Source organism: Orcinus orca, chromosome 3 (genome assembly GCF_937001465.1).
Source record: "Orcinus orca chromosome 3, mOrcOrc1.1, whole genome shotgun sequence".
NCBI lineage: Eukaryota > Metazoa > Chordata > Mammalia > Artiodactyla > Delphinidae > Orcinus > Orcinus orca.
The window spans coordinates 139,698,427-139,724,083 of record NC_064561.1 but is presented as its reverse complement, the minus strand read 5'-3'; the positions used below and the strand labels follow the sequence as shown (position 1 = coordinate 139,724,083).

General features: G+C 38.3%; 1 protein-coding gene across 3 annotated transcripts in view; it reads left to right on the top strand.

Annotated features, from left to right (window-relative positions):
- The window catches only part of RAB3C (RAB3C, member RAS oncogene family), a 310,558-nt gene that overhangs the window by 132,972 nt on the left and 151,929 nt on the right, over nucleotides 1-25,657 (top strand). For all 3 annotated transcript variants that reach the window (XM_033437880.2, XM_004275170.3, XM_049707956.1), the window contains exon 3: nucleotides 8,543-8,661. In XM_033437880.2, coding sequence (XP_033293771.1) covers nucleotides 8,543-8,661 — 119 coding nt within the window. The remainder of the gene's footprint in view (nucleotides 1-8,542; nucleotides 8,662-25,657) is intronic.

Sequence of the window (25,657 nt, the reverse complement as noted above, 5' to 3'; positions counted from 1 at the left end):
AAGTGTAGCCACATCATTGCAAAACTGAAGACCACCAAAGATGAAGGGAAACTCTTAACAGTAGCTTCAGAGAAAACAGTTTACCTAAAATAGAACAATAATTAGAGTGATAGCATATTTTTGAATGTATCAACTGAAGTCTATAAACAATAGCACAATGCTATAAAGAACAGAGTATAACTAGAATTTACACCCAATAATATATATTTATTTAGCCATTATTCATGAATAATGGCTAAATAAATATATCTTCAGACATGCAGGAGGAGAATATTTACTATCAAAAGACCTTCACCGGTGAGATTTCTGAAGAACGCACTTCAGAAGTATGGAATGGTAGTTTGATATATATTGATAAGAAGAAATTGTGAGCAGGGAAACTGGAAAACATAGGATAAATATAAATGAATAATGTCTGTGTAAAACATAATAATGTCTAATACAGGGAGTAAAAAGTCAAGATAGTATTAGAATATGGAACATTGTACAGCATTATTATGTAGAATGGGAAGGGATGACTGACAGATTATTCTAAATACTTGAATTTGGGTAAATAAAGATAAAGATATAATTAAATTTTTTGAACATAAATTTTGAAATTTTAATAATCACTTTATATAGAGCAGGTATAACTTCCAAACTAATAAAGGGAAGAATAAAATTAGAAAAAAGTGAAAAACATTCAGCCAAAGAGAAAGCAGGAAATGAATAGAAAGAATGACAGGAAAATCAAGCCAAATATAAAATAAGATGGGAAACATCTATGCAAAGAGAGTGGTAATTAGGGTAAATATTAATGGACAGATTTCACCAGTAGAAAGATTGTGATGCACTAGCCCAAAAATCCTAGAAGAGGGGAAAAGGTATTTAAAGACATTCTATGAATTGAGAGCTGAAACAGACTTAGAAAATTTATTTTCTCATTTACAAATGAAGACATCAAAGCCCAGAGGGGCAAGTGAGATAACCAAGTTCACACAGCTAAAATGTGCCAGATATTCAGCCAGAACCTGTTAACATTCCTTCTGACCCCTCTTGCCCCTGTTAGTATTCCCCATCTCCTCCCCAGCTTCCTCCAGGAGACAGCCCTCTCAGAGGTGGGTTAATGGCAAGATGTCTCAAGAGCAGCTGCCTGCTGTGGTGTTTATTGCTAACCTGTGGGAAGTCGGGCTCCTCTACCACCTCCCCCTCCTCAACCCTGCCATCTCTCTCCAGGTCTCAAATACCCCTACATAAGCGCAGATCAGCAATTCCATTGCCTAAGCAGACATCCATCCAACCAACCAACTGGCACATGGCTGTGCAAGTGAAAGCTCCATCCCTTTGTAAGAAGTTTGGTTGGAGTCTTAGTGCCAATTTTAAGGCAACAATAAGAATCCCACTCAAAAGCCTATTATCGTTTAAAACACAGAGCACTTGATCTGCTGGCAAGCATTTTGAATTGCATTCTGGGAAGAAAAGCAATCACTGATTTTGACTAAAAGCTCCAAGCTGCCTTCATTTAAATATTTATGCCCTAGGTTTTGACAAAGTTGAGCATAATCAAAATCCCACTGAGAAGAAGAATGTCGAAAAGATTAATTAGAAAGAAAGCAGGGCTTCCCTGGTGGCGCAGTGGTTAAGAATCCTCCTGCCAATGCAGGGGATACCGGTTCGAGCCCTGGTCCAAGAAGATCCCACATGCTGTGGAGCAACAAAGCCTGTGTGCCACAACTACTGAGCCTGTGTGCCACAACTGCTAAAGCTCATGCACCTAGAGACCTGCTCCTCAACAAGAGAAGCCACCACAATGAGAAGCCCTTGCACCGCAACGAAGAGTAGCCCCCTTTCACCGCAACTAGTTAAAGCCTGCGCGCAGTGACAAAGACCCAACGCAGCGAAAAATGAATAAAAAAAAGAAAGAAAGAAAAAATGGCACCTTTCTCTGCCTTTGTGTTAATTGTTCTTAGATAACAAGCTCTTGAACGAGTGAAGATGCCTTTACATGCTTTTGATTGTAAATTTTATTAAGGTCTTGAAGAGAGTTCATCTGAGCATTGAAATGGCGTTTACTGAAAAGTGTCTCAACTTTCATGAGCAGAAACACACAATTGGTAGATGTGTTGGGTTGTCACTGACAATAGAGTCTAAGGCCCCCTATAAAAGAATTGTAAGTGTACAATACAACCGTTCCTCTCTTCCAGGAAGGATGAATTGCCATGGTAACACTGCCAAGAAATAATAGGTCAAGTTTTATCCTTGTGCCTCAGGGTTATTTTATTAGGGTTTTGCTTGGAAGTGGATGCCATTGTAAAATGAAGGTTTGGGTATTTCAAAGCTAAACATCATGCCAAGAAAATCTGATCAATAAAATCGGCTGGTGTGAAGAGGATGGATAAAAGACAATAGGTAAGAAGAACATCTACATTGATCAAAGAACTATTTAGAGGCCAGTTTATTAGAACTCTTTTCTAAAATGTGAGCTTCATTTACAGATGCTTGTATAACTAAGTGTCTGTAAATGAATTCAAACTGTACAAGATCAGTAGGGAAAAGTGGTTTGTAAATTTCATTTTAATGGAAGATTAAATGCTATAAGGAAAAAAAGTTCTTATTCCAAAAATAAGCATGCAACAAGAAAGCATAAAATATTTGAGCTTCCTGTTTTGCTTACTATTTTTATCAGACTATGTTCAATGCTGCTTTATGCCTGCCTATTTATGGAAATTAAAAAATAAATACAACTGGAAGGAAAGTAACATCACCTAAAAGAAGTAATGTATAATAATCAGCATTTTGTTGTTTCTGTTGTTTTGGAGAGTAGTGTCTCAGTATATGTTATGACTTTAGGTTTTTCTGTAACAGCATTTCAAAAATTTGGGGATGAAATTCCAACGTGAAACTATATAATGTGTATCGCTTCAAGCAATGGTGCTCTGTCCTTCTAAGAACAATATATGTATGTATTCATGTATATTTAAGATCTACTTTTTTAAAGCAATAAGATATATCAACTCACCATTTTTGAATAGAATTAATTTTTCATAAATGGAATATAGTTATGCATTTTAGCATAACATCTTCGTGAGACTATGTTAGGCTTCTCAATAAGACTACTGTTAATCTTCTATATTTTCTCTCCTGTAAAGTAGTAAAGGGGTATGTGGATAGCTGTGAAATTTATATTGCTTTTGCCCTGATCATGAAGATTGCAGACTGGGGTCGATGACTGCATTAGTTTCCTACCGCTGCTATAATGAAGTACCGCAAACTGGGTGGCTTAAAACAACAGAAATTTATTGTCTCACAGTTCTGGAGGCTAGAAGTCCTAAAGAGGGCCATGCTCTCTCTCAGGCTCTAGGGGGAGAATTCATTTCATGCCTCTCTCCTAGCTTCTAGGGGTTGCCAGCAATCCTTGACGTTTCTTGGTTTGTTGATACATCACTCCAATCTCTGCTACTGCCTTCATGTGGCCTTCTCTGTGTCTCTGTTTTCCCTTCTTGAAAGGACACTGGTCATAGGATTAGAACCCACCGTAATCCAGTATGAACTCATCCCAACTTGATTACATCTGCCAAGGCCCTATTTCCAAATAAGGTTACATTCACAGGTTCTAGGATTAGGACTTCACATATTTTGGTGGGGGGAACACAGTACAGCCCATAACTGTGACTATGAATTGGAGAACCTCACCACTGAGCAGATGGTCTCAGTTACAATTTTAAATTGCTATGCTATCTGGTTCTTTAGAAATGATATTTCATGTCTAATATTTTGTAGACATGTGAGGAATATGATATCCTGATTAATGAAATGCTTTTAAAGTATAGAGTTTTTAAATATAAAAAATACGTCTAGAATACATAAAATAAATTTAATAAATATCTATCACAGTCTGTAACTGGTAATAGGTGTTCACTTATTGTTTATTGAATGAATAAATCAATCAACCAATCAGCATTAATATTAAATTATATTGAGTATAATTTAATCTTCCTTTGATGATTCAAAATAATTCCTACAGGTAGAAGGTAGCAAGGTACAAGTTAAAAGATTGCTACTTGCTTGAATGCTAAAGGACTGTTTATTCCATTTCACATATTTGTGTCTATTTAGAAGTTCACTAGATAAAATGTGTTTTATGTCTTATGTTGCAGTGTTCTCATCCTACATTGCTGTTGATTTCCTCTTTGGATTGTTACATATTATTTCCTTTAGCTTAATTAAATTACTTTTGTTGATCAGTTAACACCATGTGTTCTGGTTTGGTTTCTCCATCTATAAAATTACCTACTTTTTCATGTATCAGGATTGTCTGTCCTTCAATCTATTTTTCTCTGTCTAGACATTCAATAAATGTATTTTGAGGGTAGTGATATTATTTGAGTTATGTTTCTTTACTAATGGTTTCTTCCATTTTCCCTTTAATCCAATACAGAGAGAAGTAACCACCAAAACAAAAACAAATTACAATATAACCCAGATTTTACAAGTGAAAGCTATTTCCTCGATCCTAAAACTGCACATTATTTCTGTGTGACCTCAGAAGTGTTTGAGAATGCACTACATGCAGTTAAAAAAATAAAATGTTTCACCAGAGAAAGAAAACATAAGGCAAAAACAGGCAAAAATGCCAAAATTCAAACTGAAAATGTTCCTAGCTACTACTTATCAAACTGCTAATGTTTTCCATTTTAGAGCTCTTTTTTGACAGATATTCAAGTATTTGCTAATCAAACCTATCATTTAAGCCAAAAATTCCTCCTAAAAACATGATTGAGAAGTCAAAATATTTAAACCAGCTAAGATGATTTTATTTTTTCTTAAAAGAGAGAAAAATGAAAGCTAACTCTCTTGGAAGAAAGCTTTCATTTTTAAATCATATTTTTATCCCTTTTTTTGTGAAAGATTTCCTGTTGTGTTTTTCAATCACCAGAAGCCTACATTTATAGAAAACCAGCAGGTATCTCCAGTTATTAGAATCAACTGGGCAGAGCAGCAAGGCAAAGCCAGAGTTTAGAGCCATTTTCCTGAGCAGATTGAGAAGTATACCATCTTAGTCAGTTACCTTTTGAGATTCTCACATTTAATTACGTTAGTGGCACTTGACATTACAAATGTTCTTTTCTTTCCAATATAACCTTCTATCATTATTGGTAAATGTCAAATATAATGAGGTATTTTTTCTGACTCCTTTTTCTTCCTAATATAATGGGAGAGAAAATGCTAATGAGTTTGTAATCTTAAAATTGTTTTCAGTACTCAAAACCAATGCAGAACCAACTAGTGTCTATTAGCTTAGTTTTACTCTTTTTATTTTATTTGCATTTGGAAAGGAAATTTCCTCTCTGTATTTCTTACTACACTTCCCCTACTTGGTGCAATTTCTTATTCTCCCTGAGAGCTCTGAGGTGACAACTACCTCCAATTAGATTGTGTTTCTGAGTTCAAGTCAGAATCCTGTGGAAGGTCCTGCCCCTTGCTGTGACTTAAGTGCTGTCTGAAAGCTTCTTTTTTTTCTTTTTCTTAAAAGCTGTTTTTGTCCCCCTCTCTCTGTTTTAAAATTTTGATACATAATGGCTATCCAACCCCGTGGTTTCCTGTAACATCTCAATCATAATGTAATGGAACCTTGATTTCTGCTCCCTTGAAGATTAAATACACTTCCAGTGCGAAATTGATATGTTTTATAACACTAGATCTAGTTTCTTTACTGTCAAAATAAAATTAGCATCTTATGAAAGAGGAAGCCATCACTGGAAGAGGTCAAGAAGAGAGAGAAAATGTCATAGTTTTTCAACACAACATTATTTAGTGTCTGTATTGAAGACATGCTTGACAGGAAGGGTCTGGGTCACATTTTAGCAGTGCCTCGGGCATATTGGCTGTTTTCTCCTATTGAGAAACTGGGGGAAAGCTGTCTTTTGTATAGAGAAAGCGGCAGGAAGTGGGTCCCTAACCTGTAAGAAGGCTACTTGGTCAATGTCAAAAAGATATTTTACCAAGAGATAAAGAAAGCTATTTAAAATGACTTCACAGTAGGAAAAAAAGTGGTAATTTTATAGATAATGTATTCTGAAAAATATGAACCCAAGACAAAAGTGCCTAAGTTTTAAAATAGAATGACTAGTTATAAGGGGTTCTGTTCCCCAGGAGCTAAAATATATTACACAATCTCTAATTATACCTTGCTTTTTAAACACAGTCTTTGAGCATTTGGTTCTCTAACTTTCTCCTTCATTTCACAGTTGGATATACTGTTAATGGAATTATATCCAACGAATATCCAAAAATATCCAAATAAGCTCAAGATTGTCTTCTTTCTGTCTAATAAATTTGTATGATTGTCCCAATTACATGCAGTTTTTGATTTCCAAGTTTATCTCTAATATCTATGCCTTCATATTTATAAAATACTAAGCAAAGTACAGTAAAATATTCAAATATCATTTGATTATATATCATTTCAATTTTCTTCATAGCATTTTTTTTATATTCAAGGAATGGTCACATTTTCACGTGGTGAAACCTAGACTTTCCTTTTTATCTTCTGCCAATTAGTGGTATGTTCTGAAAGACCTTCCTCATTTGTTTTGCTTCATTTTTTGTTATTTTGGATACCATAACCTGTTTTTATCTTACCTTTGGAAACTTATTTCAATAATATTACCTAATAAACACCTCTAATCAGGCCAGCCTTATCCCTGCTCCAAGTGTAGGGTAGAATTGTTGCTCATGAACAGTCACACCCTTTGCTAATTTTCAAGTTTTATTTCACACGCCCACATTCTCCTGGAATCATTTGCTGATTTCCTCAGCCTTCTTTGGTTACCATTCTCTGAATTTTCAGGGGCCAAATAGAATAAACCACACAAATTAGGAGAAAATTGTGAGCATTCTTGAGTTTCCTACTGTTAGTCCGATGTGGAGTGCAAGCATCTGAGCAGGAGGGTACCTACAGGTGAGGAACAGTGTGTCCAACATGAGCCTGTTCTAAGAGTGAGACCCAGGGGATGTTCACTTCATTTTTTTTAAGGTTTTATTTTATTTTATTTTATTTTTTTACACCTTTATTAGAGTATAATTGCTGTACAATGGTGTGTTAGTTTCTGCTTCATAACAAAGTGAATCAGTTATACATATACACATGTCCCCATATCTCTCCCCTCTTGCGTCTGACCTACTAGAGAATGGACTTGAGGATATGGGGAGGGGGAAGGGTAAGCTGTGACAAAACAAGAGAGTGGCATGGACATATATACACTACCAAATGTAAAATAGATAGCTAGTGGGAAGCAGCCGCATAGCACAGGGAGATCAGCTCGGTGCTTTGTTCACTTCATTTTGATGCTAAAGGAACTTCTTCTTGAATCATCCAACACATTAGCTTTCCCTTCAAGACCTATTAATATTGCCTTAGGGGGAACTGGGATGCACTTTGTATACGAAGGAGGCATCTCTGGGAGAAGGGAAGAAAGAGGACCCAGACCGAAGTCAGAAAGAAGGTGACATTTCTGTCCAAAATGCTAAGCACCTAGAATACTAGGACAGAGAAATCAGAGCCCAATTCCCTGGGAAAGTGGTGAAGGGGGAAGCCAAGGAGCATTGGGTTATAAGTTATACCCCCAGATCCTGAGAAGACAAAGGAGCAAGAGTTAGTTGAATTGAGGAATAATTTCTTCAACTACATCGTGCAGTATCTGTGACCTACATAGGTCATTTCAGTGATGTAGCTGCCTCTGATTCTCAGATTTCACTGCTGCATGAGACTATTCTGCAGGCCCTGAGCCCCTGCATTTGTAAGCTGCCATCTACCATCCTGTGTTAGCCTTGCCTTCCCAAATTTCAGGAATAACAGCCAGTTCTTACCATTTATTGGCCACTTTTTGTGTGTCGGGCTCAGTGAAGCACTTTCCATGCATTATTTCATGTCACCCTAACAGGCATGCTAGACTTTAGGGGGTTTAAGTTAATAGAGGCTCAGCAGCTTGTGCATGTCCCCCCAAGCTCTCTAATGGGAGAGTGGGAACTCCAGATCTGTCCGACTCAAACACCCACACAAAGTAGGTATTTTAATTGTCATTTTACCACTGAATAACTGGAAACTACACTGCTTGCTTTTAAATGCAGGGACCTTTTCATAAAAGGTCCTTTTCTCTTTTTTTCCCCACAGAGGCTTGTACTTAGCAGATAGACAGTAAATACATAGTGATGGAGCTAATGTACTCTTCTGGTTTTAAACTCTACAAAAGCCACAGATTTTGATATGTATGATCTTTCTTCTTATTTTCTTTTCTACAGTTAAATGCTCCTTAATGGGAGTGAACATATGTAGAAGGTACTCTGAGCTAGTTCTTTACACCCCCCAAAAAAAAGATTTGCTCATAATACTGCAGAGCGGCCATATGAAAATCATTGGGAAAAACAAGACTGAAAAACATATATAGCTCTACATTGTAAATACAATTTAGACTCTCTGTTATGACTATTTTGGGAATAATTAATCACTTCCCAGAAGGTGTATTGCCTCATTTTTTGACAGATTATTATTTTTATTTTGTAGGACACAGCAGGCCAGGAAAGATACAGGACTATCACCACAGCCTATTATCGTGGAGCCATGGGCTTTATTTTAATGTATGACATCACAAATGAAGAATCCTTCAATGCAGTACAGGATTGGTAAGTAAGAGCAAATGTTCGCATTACTAATAATGACTTTTTTTCACTCACCTCTCTCTCCCTCCTCAAAGCAGTGATCACACCACAATGTAATATGTGTATTTTTATATACTGTGATCCCACTTGTGTTTCGTAAAGCAAATAAGGGCTAGCTATGCTCAGACCCATTTAAGGATTGATAAGAAATCATTTTGATGATTTTGCTCTATTTTGTTCACTCCAGTGCTTTGCATCCTGTGATCTTTAGTTCCGTGGGGACAAGTACATTGCTTTTGATTTTTTGAAGTACAAATAATGAATGATCTGGAAGCATACTGGTCTAAAATAGGAATCTGGAAACCATGAACCATAGGCCAAATTTGAACTATGAGCCACAACTGGCTCACCACTTGTTTTATAAATAAAGTTTTATTAGAACACAGCCAGGTTCATTTACTTATTGTCTATGAGTACTTTCATGGTACAACAGCAGAGTTAAGTAGCTGCAACAGAGACCATAGAGCCCACAAGCCTAAAACATCTTCTGTCTGGCTGTTTACAGTAAAAGTTTGCTGACCCCTTATCTGGATTTGTTAGATAGTTTCCAGTTTTTCTTCAAATTGAAAAGTTACAAAGGACAGGGATGAAGAAAAAGAAAAAAACTGAAACCTTTCTTGACTCCCAGCTACATCAAACCATGTGAAAACACCTCTGTCTGTGGGATTTGCTATGGGGGGTTGATTGCTGTGGCTGCAGCTCCTTCAGCCTATTCCACCAGCACCTCAGGAGGAGACACTGAAAAGCTGATGGTCATGGTCATGGTCATGAATTAAAGCAGCAGGGCGGAACAGGGCTACTTTTCTGGGGAAAGAGCCAGAGTCTAGTTGCGCTTTGTGTGGTATTAGGAGGAAAGTGAGCTCACTGGTAGGACCAGGACTAAACAGACACCACATTTTAACTCCAAATACAGTCATGGCTTGTCTTATCGAAGGAAAAATTAGCAATACACAGGTAAAATAAACATTTTTTTCTGTTTTACATGATAGTATTATCCAAAATGATTTTTTTATATGTGTATCAGCTCAGTGAAGGTCAGATGCTATTAAAAATTTCAGTTTGCCTTAGATTGTTTCTTTAAAATTTTTTTGCTTATCTGAAAATGCACCTACATCTTTCTTATTTACAAACACACACACACACACACACTTACAATACAAAAAAATTGTAATAATACCACTAACAATAGCAACTCAAAAGGGAAATATATAGCTGTAAACTGAAAAAGACAAGCTTAGGACCTCCATGAAAAAATAATTATCCTCAACTGAGGGGCATAGAAGAAGGCTTAAGTACCCCTCTTTTCAGTAGACTGAATATTGTAAGAAATGCCAGTTCTTCACAAATAAATTCATAAACTCAAGGCAATCCCAATCAAATACCAGGAGGTTTGGTATACAATGGAATGAAATAGAGAGTCCAGATATAGACACAAAGCCATATGGGATTTGGTTTATGATAAAAGTAGCATTTTAAATTAGTAACAAAAAGGTTGGTCCAATGAATACCATGGTGCTGTCCAGTTAATTGCCACACATAGCTCTGGCACACATATTGTCATACAAAATGGTCATTTTAACTTTGACTATTTCCTCTCTGGAAATGATAAGACCCAGGAGTGTTCATGAATTAGATTTCAGACATCAGGGTTCCTAAATCTGTTTGCACCCATAGCTCTGGCCCGTTGTTCCAATGAAAGTTATATGACGACTGAGAAGAGATGGATCTGTTGAGTTCTTTGAAACCAAATGGTAACAGTGCCAAGAGCTGTCCTAGCAGTACCTCTGACTCTCGCATCAGAAACACTGTGGAAAAGTGCAGCTTCTTCATGCCCTCCTCCACGCCTTCCCTCTGCAACCCCACCCAGGCTCTCTCACCTGTCAAGAGACCACCTGCCCTATCTCACTTCTCCCCTACCTCCTCCAATTCTCTATTTGACTCTATTTACCCACTCTTTCCTTTGAAATTCTGTTTCCTGTTGTCTTAGAGGCACATTTCCCAGATTATTCTTGTGTCTCTCAGACCGCTCCTCTTTCTACTTCCTAGCTTTCACTCCCTTCCTCACCCAGCAAAGGGTAAGCATCCTCTCATGGCTTTTTTCTTGGGCTTATTCTGTTTCCTTGGCCATCTTATCCACTTGTACACATCATTTATCACTTGTACCAGATGGCTCCCAAGTTTAACTACCGGGCCCCAGTCTGTCTTGTGAAGTGCAATGTTTCATTTCCTGGTATCCGAAATATTTATACACCTGGACATCCTGCTGCCATTTCAGAATCACTTGTCTTCACCTGAAACTGCTCACCTTCCTGACTTCAATTTTTTCTGTTCATTGAGACCACAATGCTTTGCCACCCAGGTTCCACCTTGTATCCAACTCTAACTTCCATCCATCCTATTCTGGGGCCTGATCTTGCATATTAATTTTTTCCTGACTATCCTTTGAATCTGCTCCTGCCTGAGAAATCACATGACCATCATGGCTCAGCTTCTTCTTCTTACCTTTTGCTTCTTCCTTTATAATAGCCTTCTAACTGATCTTTTCCCCCTTAGATTTCTTCCCATCCGAATCCATCCTATCCCACTGCTGCTATAAGAGTCTCCCAAAAGAACATGATCCTAAAGATCATGGAAGACTCCTGCCCAAAAGCCATGACTTACCATCACCTCCTTAATTAATTAAAACTTCCTCAGACTGACTTTCAGACACATGACATCATGGAGTCCCTATATTTTTACAGTCTCATCTCTCACTATTCTAAAGCCAAACTGAACCATTCACTGTTTTTGGAACCGAGCCTAAACTTTCCAACCTTTGTGGCTTTTGTGTTTTGATGGTACCCTCTGTTTTGCATTTCTTTTTCACAACCTTCCACTCTACCTCCCCCGGATATCTAGATTTGTCAAAACCCCACAAAGCTTATCCATAAACCAACTCTTAGTCACGTTTTCATCCACAACTGTATAATCATTGGTTTACTAGGGATTTTTCATTCATTCAACAGTTATTGAGCACCTACTCTTTGACAATCTGCCAGATATTGTAGTTAGTACCTATGCCAATATTTACTATCTCAGTTAGTGGATCCACCTGCACCCAGTTGTCTGATGTGGAAATCTGAGCTCTAATTTTGATTTCTCTCTCTTTACCCATTACTTCTCACTGTCCACCAAGTCCAGTAGTTTTAACTTTCTGAAGGCTTTTGTTCCTACTGCCACTGTCTAAATTCAGACTGTCATGAGCTCTTTAAGAACCTTAGCTCTCAGCACTTTAGGAATTTTCTACCTTGTATGCTTACTGGCAAGTCCCACCCTCTCCAGGTCATCTGTCATATTGCCGTCAGAGCTAAGTAACGTCTCTCATCTTAATAATAAAACCTTTAATAATGTCTTATTACTTATAGTGGAGATTCTGGGAGCCTCTCTGAATCACTGTGGAACCTTGACAGTATGAAGAAGCCCAGGCTCCACTCTATACAAACAAAACCAAGTCTGCAGTGATAAATATTGGTATATGTATGTGTGTCAGCTCTAAAAGTGATCCTGATGCCCATTTCTGGTTAAGACCATTGATTTAGAATGAAGTCCACACCCTCTAACGTGGTGGGCAGTGTTGCCTCCTCATAGCTATTCCATTAACATCATCTCCTACCACTCTCCTCCACTGGTCCTAGGTTTCAACCAGACAGAACTTTTCTCAGTTTACTAATGTCCCATTCTTTCAATAACTCTGTTCCTCTGTTTGGAATACCTTCTCTGCTATCTTTCTAAATTCTTATTCTCCTTTCAAGGCCATCTCAAATAACAGCTCTTCTATGAAGCTTTTGAAGATACCACTATCTCGTTTCCCACCCACCACAATTTCCATTCCCAGTGGACAATGCTATTCACTCCCATATCTCTCCTTCCATGCCACACTAGCACTTCTGCAGACCACATAAAAAACCTAGCAGACTCTGTTTTTATCTGATTACATTTTGTCTTCTGTATTGCGTGTGAGTTCATTCATCTCTTTTCCCTAGTACTGAATACAGTACAATTTTATTAAAACTTTTTCTAAATTTTTATTGTGGTAAAATATACAAAACTTAAAATTTACAATCTTAATCATGTTTAAGTGCACAGTTCAGTGGTATTAAATACATTCTTATTGTTGTGCAACCATCACTACAGTCCATCTCCACAACTCTTCATCTTGCAAAACTGAAACTCTGTGCCCATTAAATAACTTCCCATTCTCCTTTATCCCCAACCCCTGGACCATTATTCTACTTTCTATGTCCGTGAATATGACTGCTCTATTCATACTACTCTAAGTACCTCATATAAGTGGAATCATACAGTATTTCCTTTTTTGTGTGTGACTGGCTTATTTCATTTAGCATAATGTTCTTTTTTTTATATATCTTTGTTGGAGTATAATTGCTTTACAATGTTGTGTTAGTTTTTGTTGCACAACAAAGTGAATCAGCTATAAGTATACATATATCTCCATATCCCCTCCCTCTTAAGCCTCCCTCCCATCCTCTCTATCCCACCCCTCTAGGTCTTCACAAAGCACTGAGCTGATCTCCCTGTGCTATGCAGCATCTTCCCACTAGCCATCCATTTTACATTTGCTAGTGTATATATGTCGATGCTACTCTCTCACTTCATCCCAGCTTACCCTTCCCCCTCCCTGTGTCCTCAAGTCCATTCTCTACATCTCCATCTGTATTCCTGCCCTGCAGCCAGGTTCATCAGTACCGTTTTTTAAGATTCCATATGTGTGCATTAGTATACAGTATTTGTTTTTCTCTTTCTGACTTACTTCACTATGTATGACAGACTCTAGGTCCATCCACCTCACTACAAATAACTCAATTTCATTCCTTTTCATGGCTGAGTAATAGTCTATTGTATATATGTGCCACATCTTCTTTATCCATTCATCTGTCAATGGACACTTAGGTTGTTTCCATCTCCGGGCTATTGTAAATAGAGCTGCAATGAACATTTTGGTACATGACTCTTTTTGAATTATGGTTTTCTCAGGGAATATGCCCAGTAGTGGGATTGCTGGGTCATATGGTAGTTCTATTTGTAGTTTTTTAAGGAACCTTCATACTGTTCTCCATAGTGGCTGTATCAATTTACATTCCCATGAACAGTACAAGAGGGTTCCCTTTTCTCCACACCCTTTCCAGCATTTATTGTTTGTAGATCTTTTGATGATGGCCATTCTGACCAGTGTGAGGTGATACCTCATTGTAGTTTTGATTACATTTAGCATAATGTTCTTAAGTTTCATTCCATGAAGTAGTATATGTCAGAATTTCCTTCCTTTTTAAGGCTGAATAATATTCCATTGTGTATATATATATACCACATTAATCCAATATGTATTTTGAATAGATGATCCAAGGAACTATAGAGGTTCACATACTTGCTTGATAACCCAACAAAAAAATATAGAAATTACTTCAGACCAACATAGGAATTAATGGTTCTATTCTTCCTCCCAGCAAAGATTTAATATCATATGTGTATTGCTGCTATGGCGATATTACATTCAACTTTTTATTGTTGTTAGGTATATAGTTGTCCTAAGTTCCTAATAGAATATAAACTATTTATAGAGAAAAATTTTGTATTTCTTCCTAATGTAGTAACTAGCACAAAATGGGCATTTTAAAAATTACTGTTAATTGATGAACTCAACCCATCAAAAACCTTGGGAAATGTTTAAGGAATAGAAACAGAATTGTATAGTAAGAAAAAAAAACCTGTTTGGGGGAAAAAATCCAGTTCAGCAGTACTAACTTACTTACATATACAGTATTGTCCAGCAGCGGTGAAGAAGGAGGGACTTGCTGATATTCCACGATGCCTTTCTACGACAAGAAATAAGGTATTCCTAAGCAAAACAAGTACAAAGGAACAGATTCTTTAAATTACTGGTATCCAAGTACTGACCTTAAGGCTAGAAAAAATACAGAAAATCATACATAGCTAAAAGAAAAATTAATTGAAATTTATTTGCGGCTAAAGTTTCAAATACTCTTCTCAACAAAATGTACTTTCATTATATAGAAAGAAAAGAAAATGCTTGTTGGCTGTGATCTCAGTAAAATCCTTAAACTATCTAACTGTAGGAAGATTTAGATGAAGTGAATAGTTTCTTAGAATTTAATTACACACAAATCCTAGTCAGTTAAGAAAGCAGGTATAGAGATTTAGAGAGAATAGCAGCAAAGTAACAAATCATTTTGAGGAAATAGAGGCTGTTCCTTTTTTGAAAACACGTTAGACTGTACTTTGAATTTGCCAGTAGAATTTTATTTGAGGAATTAAATTAAATAAAAATACTCTCTTTAGCCAAGTTCCCAAGTTCTGTAAAGTTAATACAAAATGAAGCTCACTGTGATCTTATTTATAAGTTTATCTTGAGTCTACACATTTTCAAAAAGAATGTGAAGTAAACACAAAAGATACATAGAATATGCTTAATAAAATAGGAGTAGAGAGTGACCCCCAAAATCAGGAGGGAATATTGTTTTAGCCCTAGTTCCCTAGAAACAGGGTGGGAAAAGCTTAAATGCTAATACTTTGTTGGGAAGTACAGTCTCAGGGAAGCAAGAGAGAAGAAAGGGGTGTGTGGCACGGAGAAGGGGGAACCAACACTAGGGGACGTCTGGCAAACCAGTCACCACTTGGTATCAAGAGCAACTGACCACAGGTCTCGCAGGAACTTCTTCAGAGAGACTGTCAGGTAGAGGAAGGGAGAAGAATTTCCCCATGAGCCTTTGTCTTCTACTGGTCAGAGATTCAGGCTTTAACTCCTCCACATTTCCGTGTTACACATCCGTGGATGACTCATTTCAGTGGCAACAGGGAAGCTTCATTGTGGAAGGCAGAGCTGTGTGGCATTAGCCCGAGGTGAGCTACTTTGGGTCGTGCCCATGTCATGCTGATAACAGAGGTGGCAGTTGAGCAGAGCCCTTGCAGGAATGGAACGGAATGAGTGGCTGGCCTTTCAGACCGGTGAGTCCAGAAGAATTTGAGGGGGCACATAAGTTTGAGGGTGTCTGATAGAGCATTTTAAAGCTTATGGAAGTGTAAAGGGCAAAAGGGCTCTTGTGTTTAAAACAAAATTTGGTTCTGAGACTCTTTGAAACCGAGGTAAAAACCATGGCTGACAAAAATAATTAAACCTGATGTAATATACAGCTCTCAATATAGGAAGGGGTAAAAATTGCTATACCAGTCCCTGAGGGCAGAGAAAGTTGTTTTTTTTTTTATTAAATTCTGCTGGAAATATGTTTAATTCGGGGACACATTGGGTTTATGTCAACAATGGCTTTCACAACTAGTACTAAAAAGACCTCATGAGACTCCTTTTTTATAGTGCCTTTAAAACATAGAAGACAAACATTAGAGTATGTTCAGTGAAGGCCCCTGTGGGAGGCTCGGAAAATATACTCCAAGCACATAGACTTCTTGTGGTCTCAGACGATCCAAGAATCAAATGGTAACCACTCAAGGGAATGCATGGATTCCATGCTACCTAGACTATCCTCCCTAAATTCCATTTTTCTACGTTATACCTTAGACAGAAGGCAGCTTGAGCTTATGTTCTCTGAAGAGGGCCTCAGGTGCTTGCTTATATTGCATCCAATACTTTGGAAACCAGATGCTGACCTTGTATTATTATGCTTGTTAAAGTCTTTCCAATTTTTTTTTTTGACATCTCTATTGGAGTACAATTGCTTTACAATGGCGTGTTAGTTTCTGCTATTTAACAAAGTGAATCAGCTATACATATACATATATCCCCATATCCCCTCCCTCTTGCGTCTCCCTCCCTCCCACCCTCCCTATCCCACCCCTCTAGGTGGTCACATAGCACCGAGCTGATCTCCCTGTGCTATGCGGCTGCTTCCCACTAGCTATCTATTTTACGTTTGGTAGTGTATATGTGTCCATGCCACTCTCTCACTTCGTCCCAGCTTACCCTTCCCCCTCCCCAAAGTCTTTCCAGTTTTTGAACTTCTTTCAGTTCCTTGAATACTTCTGGGTTCCGTATACTTCTGTGTTTCTCTTCCTCTTCAGAAGAGGCCTTTGCACATGCCCTGCCTTCTACAAGAAACCACATCCCTCCAGCCCTCACACAGATCAAGCTAATTTCCTCTCATCCTTTAGATCTCAGCTTGACCATCATTTCCTCCGATAGGTTTTTTCAACTCCAGATGTGTTTACTTGCTCCTATTGTAGGCTCTTGAAACACCACCACTGGTTTATCTTATAAAGTAAATGCCTATTTCATTTTATGGTTTCCTGCTGGATTCCAAGTTCCTTGAAGACAAGGGCTATGCCTTCTCTTTTTCGCCTTTATATCTCCTTGCCTACCCCAGGGCCTGGCACTGAGCGGCTGCTCAAGAATTATTTATTGAAAGTGAGTGAAACCCGCATGGAAAGTGCACATCTAGTAAGGTTATCTGAATTGGTTGGCATATTTTTAAAAAAGACACAGGGAAGTAAAGTGGCTGTAAACAATCGCTTTGGATGCTGCAACAAGGTTTACAGTGTTCTTCAGCTTTGTCCAGGTGGCGAAACTGTGTCGCGGTGGTCAGTAACTAGACTAATTGGCCAGATCCCCATTTGCTCCAACCTGCAGTTTGTTAAGGAGACAGCTGTGTGGAGTTCAAAGTCAAGAGCAGCCATTTAGTGACTCCATAATTTTGAGAAAATAGAAGTTACCTCTTTTTTGAAAACAGAGTATTCTGTGGTTTGAATCCTCCAATGGGCTTTGATTTAAGAAATAAATGAATGATTTATTAGACAGACAAGGCCCAAATAGATTTAGATAGTTCTAGAAACAGAAGATCACCACTGAAAATTCACTGCCTTTGAAATGTTGCTCAGAGGAGTTGTGGCCTAGAGAGTTTCCTGGGTCTCCGTGGGAGCGTGATTCCAGGTATATGGAATTTGGATCTGCTGTCCAGGCTCTTCCTGAATGTCTAGCACTAAAACTCAAATGTTTATACACACTGCAGAGAATTTTAACTTGGTTTAAATTCTTCCCCATTCCTGACTTTAAATGCATTTCTGTTCTAAGTCTGGCATGGCCACAAGCTGCTGTATTTCCTGTAGGAGATTGTCTCTGGTTTACTTCCCCCACCTTATTTATTTACATTCTGCTTTTGATGACACAATGAGAAACTATAAATACAAGGTGTTTTTTTTTTTTAAGGCAGGAAATCTGGTGAGCAGGTTGATATTTTTTTTAAAACCACCAGACTGAGGATAAAAGTCCGACACCATCATCCCACCAGTTTTAAATAATTCATTTCCATGACATTCAGGGTACCATTGCAGATGTGCTAGAACTGGAATGAAATTTCACCTTCAAATATTCTCTTCCTCTGCAATTTTCTGTCTCTTTCTTTTTCCCCAAAAATATATAATGGTCTTAAATTAAGGTGACCTCATATTCAATATGAAAGAATGTTAGCCTGGTAATAACAGCCGAGGTATGATGAGCAATTGCTAAGCCTTTGTTCAGAGCTTCCTAATCTTGTTCAAGGTCTTCTCAACTACAAGGTCAGTTCTGTGACAGCTTGGAGGGGGCAGTGGTGGGAATAGAGCACAGACGTCTGACCCCCGAGTGCTACCACCACCCCACACTGGGCATCAAGGTGTCTCTCCTCTCCCTGGATCTTAATGACTACATTTCTTAACTGCTGCTTGGACCCAGCCATAAAACAGTTTTCTTCCTCTGAAATTTTCACGTCATCCAACTTAAGCTCAAGTTTATATTTATAAGATAGACGGCTCCTAATCCACAGCTCCTTCCCAAAAAACAAAAACAAAATATACCCTGTTCCCTCCATTGTCTTTTCTGTCTCCATCTTTCCAGTTTATCAGGCCAAAAACATTGAGGTTAATCTTAACTTCTCATTTTCTCAGAGCCCACATCCAGTCTTTAAAAAAATATACTGTTATTATCTTGGCTCTAATTTCAAAATACATCTCTTTTGTCCTTCGAGGTAGTTATGCTCTATAAAGTTATCAAGAGTGTTGAATTAGTGAGTACAGAATCTGCCCCATTGGGGAAGTATGGGGTTAGGTTCCTGCGAGCTTCTGTTCACAACATTTTTGCCAGCCGATCAATACATTCCTTATGATAGGTGTGTTTCTGCTTCAAGACACTGTGTTTAATATATATTGTTGATTCCTGACATCGAACTCATGGCCTACAGCAATGCAACTCATGCCGACATGAAGCTTATCCAACACACCTTTTTCCTCTGTAAGGCACACCACAGCCTTCTTGCACTCGGAAACATGAGACAGCACTTCAGCATTATGCTTGGAGGTCATATTGAACAGCAAAATCATCAATAAAAAAACCAAAATGTGAAGAGTATGACTCTAAATGTATTGTGAAAGGGCACTTATTTACAGGGTGAGAGCTGAAACAAGAAGGCAGAACATGCCCTTGTTCAGCTCAACCAGGAGTATGTGTTTGGGCCACTCGGATTTCTAATCACTGCTCATGTCTGTAAATGTCTGTGAAAGTGCCATGAGTACTTATTTTGAGGTTACAGATAAACTTTAGCAAATCAAAAATATGGAATCCGTGAATAGTAAGAACCAATCACATATTCAAATTCCCACCGCCCCTCCCTGTTTCCACTGTGTATTAGCTTGCTAGGGCTGCTGTAGCAAAGTACCACAGACCGAGTGCTTCAAAACCAGAAATGTCTCAGTTCTGGGGCTAGAAATTCCAGATCAAAGTGTCGGTGGGGTTAGTTGCTTCTGAGGGTTGTGAGAGAGAACCTCTTCCATGCTTCTCTCCCTCTGGCAGCCTCGGGCGTTCCTTAGCCTGTAGACAACATTCTCCCTGTGTTTTCATATCATCTCCCCTTTATATGTGTCTCTTCCTGTGCCCAAATGTCTCCTTCACCATCCTACGGGATCAAGGCCCACCCAACAACCTCATTTTAATCTGATCATCTGCAAAACCTTATTTTCAAGTACCATCACATTCATAGGTACTAAGGATTCAAACTTTAACATTTTGGGGAGGGGATACAATTCAAGCCATAACATGCTGCTACCACCCTGGTTATGCTACCGTCATCTCTTATCTGGATCATTACAATAGCCTAATCGGTCTCCCTGCTTCTAGCACTGCCCTAGCCTCCAGCATCTTCCCAGCACAGCAGATGGAATGAGCTTTTCAGACTGTAAATCAGATCATGTCACTCCTCTGCTACAAATATTCACAGCATCCCACCTCCCCTGCATTAAAGCCAAAGCCCTTACGAGAGCCGACAAGCCCTGCACAGTTTACCCACTGCCTCTCTGACTTCACCTTCTCCTGCTCTCCCTCTTGGTTGGGCTACACCAGCCTCTTTGCCATTCCTAGAACATACCAGACATGCTTCTACCTCAGGGCATTTACTCCTACTATTCCCACTGCCTGGAAGTCTCTTCCTCAGATATCTTTATGGCTCTCCCCTCATCGCCTTCCATTCTTCACTGTAACATCACCTTATCATCAAGGTGTGCCCCTCCCACCCTAGTTTATATTGCAACCCTCTTTAGCACTCTGTATCCCCTTTCTTGGCTTTATCTTGTTTCCATAGCATTTACCACTCTCTAATATATTTTCTAATTGACTTATTTACCACATCTGTCTCCCCAGCAAGCATGCTTCATAGAATAGCAAATCTCTGTCCCTTTTATGCAGTTTTATATCTGTGTGTCTAGAATAGTCCCTGGCACATACTAGATGTTCAATAAATATTTGTTGAATGAATGAATGTATGAATGACAGAAAGAGAGGTATATAGGACTAGATCTTACTCATTTTGTTTCTTCATAGTCTTCATAGTCCCAGGCACATATCAATTACATGTCCTACAAAAAGTTGATGACCAAGGGCCACAACAGTATCAGAATATTTTGAAGAAAACAAATCAGTGCTCTCAGTTCAAGTGTGTAGGGAGGTACTGCCTATCTCACCAAACTTTTGTCTATATAGGAAGACCTTCCAACTTCTCAGTAAGATGGAGCTGATATGTAGGTAGAATTGATGAAGAGAAATCAAAATGTGTCTCATCTTCCATACTGGGCAAAGTGACTTGAAGTTACCTGGTTAATTCCTGTAGGAACTAACCCTGATTCCAGCCCTAAAATGGTCTTCTTTTATCTTTATTTTTGGAGGGGAGAGTATATGTGAGGAATGCCTTAGAACAATAAATATACAACACATATTTGGGGGCACCTAAAAATGGCCAGAAATGTAACTAACTCAATGAGAAATATTTACTTATTTCTTATGGCCTCAAAGTTCCATCAACCAACTTTCTGTCTCTGGATTTTTTTTATTTCTTTGTTTTTTCCACTTATTCTTTCATTTGCTGGACTTAGTTCTGGCCCAGAATTAGCTCCATGAAGAATGCAGACACGTTAAAAAATGTAAAGCCTGGAACTAAAGATGTTTTAATTAAGTACTTAAGTTTACTCGATATCTGCCCAGACCAAAGAGGGCAAACCTGGGCTTATATTCTGGTCACAGAGAATATTTCCTTTTTTTTTTTTGGTGATCCAGGAAATAGCAAAAGGCTTGGAGACTGAAGCATGAAGCACATATTAGCAGTTAATGTGCTGATTATGTACAGAGAGGGAGCTAGGGGAATAGAGATGCCTGTCCCGTCTGACTTTGTGCTTTGTCGCCTAACCTCATCTGTACTTGAAGGTGGTAATTATAATTCCATAAACACTGACACTAAAGTCAAGGCTAGAAGCTAAATTCTTGTTCCTGCAGCCTTACCTAAGACAGGCTATATAGGGAATATGAAGATTAAATAAAAGACTTGGTCTCTTGGATGAAAGATATTATATAAATATGATTGCTATTTGTTCTGCTTCACTTATACTCTGAAAATAGACTTCTTAGCAGCTCCTTATGTGCAGCTGTGTGTCAAAATGTTTATTGCAAATACTGTTATTTTCTCACAGGATTTTCTTGGTTCCTATCTATTTTATTGTGCCTTCTTTTCTTTGAAATTAGTTGCCTGTCTTTGGGGAGTGAATTTGTCTTGAAGGACACTAATTATACCTGTCACATAACTCCTCAGAGAGGAGATTGTGGTAAGAGCTCATTTCCTAGTTCTAAATGTTCAGCTTGGTTTCTGGGTAATATTTTTAATGAAAAAGAAAATGTGTGGGATTCTTGATGATCCTATTTAGAAAACAGAGTTTTAGGCTTTAAAAATGAATGGTTACGCTCATGCCTTACTTGAACCTTACTAGTATTTTCCATCATGAATGTAATCTCCATCAAGTCTGCTTTCCAACCTCAGTGAATATTTAGAATATTTAGTACTTTATGACACATACTGTTGGTCCTCATTTTCTTTTCTTTTTAAAAAATATATATGTATGTATTTATTTATTTGGCTGCACTGGGTCTTAGTTGTGGAATGAGGGATCTTTTTTTTTTTTTAGTTGCAGCACGCGGGATCTTCGTTGTGGCATGCAGGATCTTTAGTTGTGGCATTCAGGCTCTTAGTTCCAGCGTGCAGGATCTATTTCCCTGACCAGAGATCGAACCCCGGCCCCCTGCATTGGAAGCGTGGACTCTTAACCACTGGACCACCAAGGAAGTCCCGGTCCTCATTTTCTAATTGTCCAGTCAGCAAATAATATGCACTCAGCCACTGCACTGTGAAATGAGTAAAGGCCAAATCTTCTCAGTCTAAATTGATACAACCCCAGTTTAATTTTACCTATTTCTGAATCTATGGCACTATTTGCCTAATGTGGGGTTCCCAGTCTAGCTGGAGGGTTCTGGCACCCTATTTGTTCATTTAATGTTGGGATGGCCTTGGTTCTTTATCTCTGCAGTCCAGTTGATTGAGATAATTATCCTCATTATCAGTTGTAAACCAACCCCCCTACACACCCACTCCTTAAAAACTCATAGACATTGAAGGAAACTATTCTAAAGAGAAAATTAGAAAAATAGCACAATATTAGTTATGGGAGGATTATGTTTTGTCACCAGAGAAGCTAGGTCATGGTGTATGATGACTGATTCCATTAAATTTAGACAGAGCCCCATATTAAGTATTGTCATGTACCTTTTCCTTCCCATACTATCAATTTCCAAAACAAGAGCAAGAATTATGGTGTAAGTAAAAGGAGTTACAAGCAGCCCAACCATGCCACATTCTCCATGCCCTCAATCTCGTGTTCTTTAGTCACAGAATACCCTTTAGAAAAGTTCTCATTTATTTTTTTTCTCATTGTAGTTCCTTCTTTATTTTTTTTTTAAATTTTATTGGAGTATAGTTGATTTACAATGTTGTGTTAGTTTCAGCAAAGCGAATCAGCTATACATATACATATATCCACTATTTTTTTAGATCCTTTTTCCATATACAGAGCATTGAGTAGAGTTCCCTGTGCTATACAGTAGGTCCTTATTAGTTATCTATTTTATATATAGTAGTGTGTATATGTCAATCCCAATCTACCAATTTATCCCTCCCCACTTCTCTCTCCCTTGGCAACTATACGTTTGTTTTCTACATCTGTGACTCTATTTCTGTTTTGTAAATAAGTGCATTTGTACCATTTTTTAAAATTCCACATATAAGCGATATCATACGATATTTGTCCTTCTCTGTCTGACTTACTTCATTCAGTATGACAATCTCTAGGTCCGTCCATGTTGCTGCAAAAGTTCTCATTTAAAGTCTATTGTATCCTGTAATCCAAATGTAATTTGTATATATCAAACGAATTTTTTTTATAGTTTTCCTTCCCATAGCATACTGAAAGCAACAGCTACTGGATGGCAGGTGAGGGAAGAGATGTGTCGAGGCCTGAGTGGTGTCCTAGGTGGTTTTCAAACTTTTTTTGAACAAAATACTTAGAGCCATTAAAAGTTTTTGAGTAGTCATTCCAATATATGTCTACCCAGAGTTAGCCAAGGTTAAGGGCACCATCCTCCTCAAGATTGGACTCACTTCAGATACTACATATCAGTTTGGCATCCATAGGACCACTCTCACTTCTGACCAGCAGGCTGCAAATACAGGGTTTCCCATGACTACTTTTAGGTTTGATAATTCACTAGCATGACTTACAAAATTCAGGAAAGTGCTATACTTACAATGATAGTTTTATTATAACAAAAGGATTCAAATCAGAACCAGCCAAAGAGAGAAATGCATAGAGCAATATCTGGGAGGGTTCCACATGAAAAGCTTCTGTTGTCCTCAGGAACACATCACCGTCCAGGCACATTGATATGTGACAATGTGCAGGAGGTTGCCAACCAGGGAAGTTCACCTAAGCTTTTCTGTCCAGAGTTTTTTGTTGGGGGTTTATTACATCAGCATGACTGGTTGAATCATTGCCCATATAGTTGAACTCAATTTCCAACCCACCTCCCCTCCTCAGAGGATGGCCTGATATCACCAGACTCAAAATGCCAACCATCTAATCACACAGTTAGTCTTTTTGGCGTGGCCCCCCTCTCATCCTGATTTATCTCACTAGCATCAACTATCTGATTTGCTCTAAAGGGCCCACCATGAATAACAAAGACACTCCAGTCACTTGAGAAATACCAAGGTTACCTCTCAGGAGTTGGGGACAAAAACCAGCCAAATTCTTTTATTACACAACATCCATTTACTTATTCATAAATAATAAGCATATACCATTGTGCCAATCTATAATGCACATTACAAAACAAACACAGAAAAGTAGATACTAAAAAAGGATGAGTTACATATAAATAGAGCTTCTAATATTGTCTTCCAACACCCTTGTGAAAGACCACGTTGTAGAAAGCTGCCCTAGACAAGCCCACCAAGGAGCCCTGTAAGGCTGACAAAAGTGGTGCACGCCAGTTTCAGCAACACCAGCTGGTCTCCCCTGGGCCTCCCACTATTCTTATTTGCATCTCACTTTCCCCTTTGTCATTTCTTCCCACTCTTGCCCTTGTTGGCTCCCTAAATTTTGTTATTCACATCAGTTTCATTGACACTGAGGTGAAACGTGGTGATAAGGCCAGTATGACAGGGTCATGTTGATAGAGCCCTCATCAAAATGCCCATGTCAAAGTGTCAAAAAACATTCTTCTTTTTATGAGCAATAGTAGAACAACAAATATTTTTACCTCCAGTTCCATCCCTAACCCCACTTTTGATCAAACCCCTTCCCTCAACCTCATGCCTTCTCTAAATCCCAGTGGGCTTAATCCTGAACAAGACATTTTTGAAAGCTTTGTTATGGCATTCAAGGAGTTAAGTATAGTAAAATCTAGCTGTGGTGCCACTGACCCAGCACTTCCTAAATGCATATCAGATATTTAAACAACATGAAAAAAAATGGATGCTCTGCTATAATTGAAATTATTTCCTTATCTTTCTGTTTTGGATAAGCTGTGAACTTTAAATATGAATATTAATATGGTAATTTATGTAAATCTTTGCTTTCATAGTTTACATGCTGGAGCTGAGTCTTTTCTGAATTGCTAGAGCACAGAATTTTATATCCTATGACCTATAAAAGTACCAAGAATGACTTAATTTATATAGCTGAATAGAACAGCTTATTTTAGGAGAAGTTTTCTTAAGCTGAGAGGAAAAGTTGCCTTTTAAAAAAAATTCCCTCCATTTAAAACCAACAGAGATAGGGATCTGAGAGGGAATGAGAAAGGTAGAAAGAAGGGAACAGAATTCTTGGTTAAAGATCTATTTTGAAAAGGGCAAGAGGCACCAAGCTGAAAATTCTGAGGCTGGTGAGGGGAGCTGTAAAGGCTTTGCAGACCATTAATTGAAGTCTCCTGCCTCAAAGTTAGACAAATCCAACAAACCAAAGACTGTATAACCTTAGAAACTTGACAGTATCTAACCTTTCTCAGCCTTCGTGACTATCTTTAAAAGAGAGA